Below are 6826 nucleotides of genomic sequence, written 5' to 3' on the forward strand. Positions count from 1 at the left end.
TGTATTTTTAGTAGAGATGGGGTTTCACCATGTTGGCCAGGCTGGTCTCGAACTCCTGACCTCAGGTGATTTGCCCACCTTGGCCTCCTAAAGTGCTGGGATTATAGGTTTCAGCCACTGCACCCAGTCCTTTTTTTTTGGTGACAGGGCCTTGCTCTGTCACCTAGGCCGGAGTACAATGGCACGATCACATGATCTGTGATTACACAGGCATGACCCATGGCACCCAGCCATACTGTTTTTTTCTTGTCATTATTTCTTTCTTTTTTTTTTTAGACAGAGTCTCGCTCTGTTGCCCAGGCTGGAGTGCAGTGGTGCGATCTCGACCCACTGCAAGTTCCGCCTCCCAAGTTCACTCCATTCTCCTGCCTCAACCTCCCGAGTAGCTGGGATTATAGGCGCCCACCGCCATGCCTGACTAATTTTTTGTATTTTTAGTAGAAATGGGATTTCACTGTGTTAGCCAGGATGGTCTGGATCTCCTGACCTCATGATCCACCTGCCTTGGTCTCCCAAAGTGCTTGGATTACAGGCGTGAGCCACCACGCCTGGCCCTTCTTGTCATTATTTCTTAATACAGTATAATAACTACACAGCATTTCCATTGCATTAAGTATTATAAATCTAGAGATTATTTAAAGTATATGGGCCTGGGCGTGTTGGCTCTCGCCTGTGATCCCAGCATTTTGGGAGGCCGAGGTGGACAGATCACTTGAGGTCCAGGAGTTTGAGACCAGCCTGGTCAATATGGTGAAACCCCATCTCTCCTAAAAATACAAAAATTAACTAGGCATGGTGGCATGCACCTGTAATCCCCGCTACTCAGGAGCCTGGGGCATGAGAATCACTTGAACCCAGGAAGCAGAGGTTGTAGTGAGCCAACATCGTGCCACTGCACTCCAGCCTGGGTGACAGAGCGAGACTGCATCAAAAAAAAAAAAAAAAAAAAAGTGTAGCATGGGAGTATATGTACGGGTTGTATGCAAATACTACGTTATCTTATATTAGGGACTTAAGCATCCTTGGATTTTAGTATCTGTCAGAGGTCCTGGAACCAATCCCCCATGGATACTGAGGCATGATTATATTCGCAAGTGCTTTGTAAACTATAAAGCCATGTGTAAAAATTAATTATGTTGGTTAATCTGAGAGTGTGAGCTGTCCTTGCGGGTTCTAAGTCTGAAATTCACCACCCAGAGAGGTGTACAGTAATCTACAAGAGACCTGGCAGCCACCTAGTGTGGACAGGTGGTCTGTAGAGCATGGGTGGTGACCTCAGTTGGATCACACATTCAGATTTCACATCACTCACCTCGAGTGTCATCATTTCACCCCAGGTGTAGTCAGATAAATGCATAGTTAGGCCAGAAGTTCTCTTCAGAGAAGCGAAAGTGGTTGAAATTTTTCTGACCAACAGAAGGACCTTCACACCACAAACCTGGAATGGCATGGAGGACCTGTCACCAGTGTGAAGGGACAGGCCAGGCTCTCATTCACACACTCTCCACATCTTGTCGCAGGAAAGCAGATTTTTTGGCTGGATTTGGGGCATTCTCCCACACAGGGCCTGGTCCATCCCTTCATCAGTCAGGGCTTCTGCACAGCTGCAGGCGTGTTGTGAATAGGTTTAATTCTTCAATAGGGGTTCCTCTCCAGCAGCAAATGCTGTCTAAGCGTAACCCCTGGTGACCAGCCAGCTTAGACCCCGTTCTGCCTCATGCGTTTCTGACATGGGACTTCTGGACAGACCATCGAGTGCAGCCCCAGTTACCTACAGCTGCGGCACCCTGTCTCCAGCCGTGAGTTGGCAGATACTGGCTCGTCTGACCGTCTGTACTTTCTTCAGCGTCCCACTCCAGCCACTGACCTCTCCTTGGACATAGTTTTCGTGTGAATCACACTTTGTACCTCTTTATTCAACTGCTTCTGTCTCCTGCCCCAGCAGGGACTATGGTGCCTTATGGATGCCCAGCAAACAGCCCCACACTGTGTTCTCTTCCAGCTTTGCTCGGGCAGTGGGCTGGGTGCAGGGAGGCAGCGGTGGATGGGAGTTGCTCCCTCAGGGGAGCCCACAGCCTGAGATGGGGGAGTCAGACAGATGCACCAATGTGCAGCACAGTGGGAGGGGATGGAGGTGTGCTCAGGTGCTCTGGGGGTTGGAGGAGGAGCAGCCAGCTTTGGCAGGAGGCCTTCTGTGAAGACTTTCTGCAGCAGGTGACATTTCAGTGAGGACCGAGGGAGAAGGATGTGCCAATCAGGGAGAGCAGGGCGGGGCAGGGGTGTTCATGGCATACTCGAGATTGTGTCATTTGGTGTGGCTGGATTTAGGGTGCATTTAAGGGCAGTGAGTCTGGAGAGGTAGTCTAGGTCTGGTTAGGCTCACTGAGGAATTGGGGTTCTTCCTGAAGAGCATGGAGCCTTTGGAGGACCTCCACAGTGGGCAGAGAGACGGCAGCCTCCTGGGATCTGATTGCCCAGCCCCACTCACACAGGTGGCTGAGGTGGGCTCTTCCCATGGCGTGCATCCTTCCTGATCAACCTGCAGAGAGCACGGCCCCACCATCCTGCACCTGGTGCAGAGAAACCCTGTGAAGATGCACTGCAGAAAGACGCCACCAGGTGGCAGGCCCGGAGATTGCATGGAGGCCCGCCCACCCACCATTTCCTTGATATAGCACAGTATTGAAGAGAGGGGGCCATACAAGACTGAATTCCTGTTCATGCCAGGCTGGTTCTGCCCAACATATATGAGACTGCACGTTCTGCCACTGTTGGCTGTGTACCCACAAGCCACAGGTCCCTCTGAACCTGTGGATCAGGTCTTGGGAGCTATTTGAGCAGGTTGGACTTTCTCCTCTGCCTCCGGGGACCTGAGAGTAAGTTACAGACTTCATGACCGTTCACCCCGAAACACCTGAGTATGTATCACCTAAGAACAAGGACATTCTCCCGTAGAACCACAATGCAATTTGCAAGTTCCGGAAATTTAGCTGATACAATACTATTATCTAATAAACAGTCTATATTCAGATTGTACCAGTTGCCCAGTCATGTCCTTTATCCCTTTTTTCTCCAGGATCACCCATTGGATTTCTTTGTTGTGTGTGTTTAGTCTCCTTTAATCTAGAATCATTCTTCAGCTTTTCTTTAACTATCTGACATGGATGTTTTTGAAACATACAGACCTATTGTGAATGTCCTTCAATTTGGGTTTGTTTCATGATTAGATGCGAATTATACATTTTTTGGGGAAAAAAAAAACTGCATGAGTAGATCGGGGGCGGTGGCTCATGCCTGTAATCCTAGCACTTTGGGAGGCCAAGGTGGGAGGATCACTTTAGTCCAGGAGTTCGAGACCAGCCTATGCAACATAGCAAGACTTCCTCTCTACAAAAAATTTAAAAAATTAGCCAGGTATGGTGACGTGTGCCTATAGTCTCAGCTACCCAGGAGGCTGAGCTGGGAGAATCACTTGGGCCTGGGAGGTGGAAGCTGCACTGCGGTCTGGGTGACAGAGCAAGACCCTGTCTTGGAAAAAAAAAAATTAGCATAAGTAGGACATGTTGATTAAGGGCATCATGTCAGGAGGCATGTGATGCCAGTTTGTTCTGTTATTGGTGATAGTGACTTTGACCACTTGGTTAAGATTGCAGCTTGCCTTTTAAAAAACGTAGGTATATTTACACACAATGATTTCACGTCTTTTAACTGTACTGTTCAATTGTTTTGACCAACGCACACACTCAGAAGCTATGTCCTTCGGCAGTAAAAGTTTTACAGCGCAATATATGTGCTCTGCCCTCCTCCTGCAATCCAGCTCCAGGAAATGTTAAGCTGGAGGCACCAGGTCTGAATTCCAGACTCCTCTCCACCACCCACACTTCACCTCCAACTGGAGCATGACCACAGACCCCTTCAGGGAGGCTGGCGGCCTCTTCATCCTGGACAGTCCCTTACTATGTGCCAAGTAGGTAATTGCCAACATGTGTGCACTCCTATGTGGCCACCTGTGGGGATGCTTCTCTGTGTGGGGGGGGACCCTCCATGCCTTGGCCAGGCTTCAGCTGCTTTGTAGTTGGGTAGACATGAGGACAGACTGAACTGGGGAGATCAGTGGCGACGTTTCATCCACTCAGTGCCATCTTTGTTTGTATCCCACATCCCTTTGGAGATTGGTGTGTCCACCAGGTTGAACCATGGGGTAGAGCTCCCCTGCCAGCTCTCCTGGACCGGGTCACATTATACCACTGGACTCTGGGCATCTTCAGCCTTGGAACCCTTATGTAGTTCTGATGGCCTGACTTTCACTGCCTTGCTGGGAGACCTGGGCTCACATAGCCCAGTAGCTTTAGGGTGAGGTGACTTTAGCCCCAAATTGACAGAGTAAGATCAGGTACCCCCTACTCAGGCCATGCAGTGGGAGCTGTCCCACAGGTGAGGCCCTCTCACCCTGAGGCCCATGCTTGCTCCCCAGGCTTGGCAAAGCAATGAAACCCCTTGCTTTCAGAATCGGGCAGAGCTACAGCCTGCGGACGGCGGGGTGCCAGCTGGGCTCTCTTGCTCTCTCCTGGCCCCCTCCCCTCACCCTCATTGTTGCCTCACTGAGCTTCTTGTTTAGTTCAGGTTCTAAGGGGACTGGTGCTGACTTGTGAGGATAGAATGTAGAAGAGTTGGCCGGGCATGGTGGCTCATGTCTGTAATCCCAGCCCTTTGGGAGGCCAAGGCAGGCAGATTACCTAAGGTCAGGAGTTCGAGACCAGCCTGGCCAACATGCTGAAACCCTGTCTCCACTAAAAATAAAAAATAAAAAATAAATTAGCTGGGTGTGGTGGTAGGTACCTGTAATCCCAGGTACTTGGGAGGCTGAAGCAGAAGAATCACTTAAGCCTGGGAGGCAGAGGTTGCAGTGAGCAGAGATCGCACCATTGCACTCCAGCCTGGGCGACAGAGCAAGACTCTGTCTCAAAAAAGACAAAAAAGAAGAATGTAGAAGAGTTAACAGATTCAAAGCTCCAGAGACTGCTAAGCAAGGACAGTTGAGTTCCTGGGGCACTGAGTAGTGGGCCCTGCACCCCAGCCTGTGAACCAGGTGTCTGGGGGGACCTGGGCTCCCAGTCTTCCTGAGACCAGAGTAGCCAGGGCATCATCATCACAGATCTCACTGTGAAGCCAGGGTCCCTCTGAGCGGGCCCCCTAGAGGAGTGTTTGTGGACCACTTGCAGGCGTGTCTCTGGAGGGACGCACAGCTGTATGATTGGAGGATGGGGCAGGGAGAGGAGGGTCTGTCCCTGGGAACTGTGTCTTTGCTCACCCTACTAGTAAGCCTGCAGCAGCTTCCGGTTTTCTGGGCCTGCCTCTTCATGACGCTTCCTTTGCTTCAGTCAACTGTGGGTAGCATGAAGGGGTGGCAGGAAGCCTTGCTCCCTCTTCCCCCGCGAGCAGCATGAAGGGGTGGCAGGAGCCTTGCTCCCTCTTCCCCCGCGAGCGTCTTTTTCGTCTCCCTGCCCGTCTGCTGCCATCCTTCTGTCGGCCTGTGTCTTGGAGCAGTTCCCGTGCCGTTTGCTTGAGTCGAATCCTGATGGGGGGAGGGATGGGTCAGGCTGAGCCCACTCATTGTCTGTGCCGCAGCTGCTCCCTACAAACTGTTGTCTAGACCATGCCTGTGCGTAGGCACATAGGCAGCGTCTACACAGATGTGACACGCCTCCATGATGCTCTCCAGAGACCTGGGAAAGAAAGAGGAGGCTTACTGTTCCCAGGAAGACAGGGAACAGGGTCAGAAGGGTGGTGATACCAACTTACTACTGGAGGCAGTGGGCAGCGCAGGACAGGCCCAGGGCCACCGACCCTGGCAATGACTGTCACCAACTGGAGGGAGGGTATCCATTCACTCATTGGAGTATCTGCTAGGCCGGGCAGTGGGCTGCAGTGGTTTTGTATATATGTTTATACATTTGTTTTTCCTTGTGAAATGTTTAGTTGTGGTGGAATTTTTCTGGTGGAGGGGGGCAGACATTGAGCATATAAACACAAATAAATACATAATTACAAAATTTGGAAAGTACTATGGAGGAAAATTACAGACCACCGTGAGTGAGACTAACTGGGACCCACTGGTCATGAGGCTATCAAGGAAGACTTCTCTGAGGAAGTGATACTTACATTGAGAAGGATGCGTGGGAGTTAGCCAAGTAAAGAGCAGGAACACAGTGCCAGACACATTACTGCCCAGCTTTTAAAGATGTCTCTAGAAGCAGTTTTACCCTTCTCTGCTTTTATGTGAACGACATTGAATCTGCTTCCAGCCTGAGCCTCTTTGGCAGAAGGCCCAGCCAAGCCTAACTGTGGCTTCTGCTCCATCTGGGGACTGTTGGGGCTCAGTGAGTTACACAATCCTAGTTATTCTCAAAATTAAGTCATGGCTGTGCTCCCCAGCGGCACAGCTCTGAAAACAAATTGGGATGATGGGAGGTGAGCCTGGTAGATTAGACCTGCAGTGCATTGGATCATCCCTCCTACTTTCCGGTTCACCACATATAGTCAGTCTCCTAGAGTTTAGAATAAGGGCCGAAACAGACCGGGCACGGTGCTTACGCCTGTAATCCCAACACTTTGGGAGGCCAAGGTGGGCGGATCACCTGAGGTTGGGAGTTGGAGACCAGCCCGACCAACATGGAGAAACCCCGTCTCTACTAAAAACACAAAATTAGCTGGATGTGGTGGCACATGCCTGTAATCCCAGCTACTCGGGAGGCTGAGGCAGGAGAATCGCTTGAAGCTGGGAGGCAGAGGTTGCAGTGCGCTGAGGTAATGCCTTGCACTCCAG

General features: G+C 50.9%; 1 protein-coding gene across 3 annotated transcripts in view; it reads left to right on the forward strand.

Moving 5' to 3' along the window:
- STK40 (serine/threonine kinase 40) overlaps positions 1-6826 on the forward strand; it is a 47591-nt gene that overhangs the window by 14052 nt on the left and 26713 nt on the right. Inside the window, exon 1 of one of the 3 annotated variants that reach the window (XM_011955305.1) lies at positions 5778-5879. The exons of the other annotated variants lie outside the window; for them this stretch is intronic. Within the exon in view, the coding sequence (XP_011810695.1) occupies positions 5855-5879 (25 nt within the window). The 5' untranslated portion in view covers positions 5778-5854. Of the gene's footprint in view, positions 1-5777; positions 5880-6826 lie in introns of those variants that run through there. 3 annotated transcript variants of the gene reach the window in all.

The sequence above is a fragment of the Colobus angolensis genome, unplaced genomic scaffold, assembly GCF_000951035.1.
Source record: "Colobus angolensis palliatus isolate OR3802 unplaced genomic scaffold, Cang.pa_1.0 Scaffold4, whole genome shotgun sequence".
Taxonomy (NCBI): domain Eukaryota; kingdom Metazoa; phylum Chordata; class Mammalia; order Primates; family Cercopithecidae; genus Colobus; species Colobus angolensis.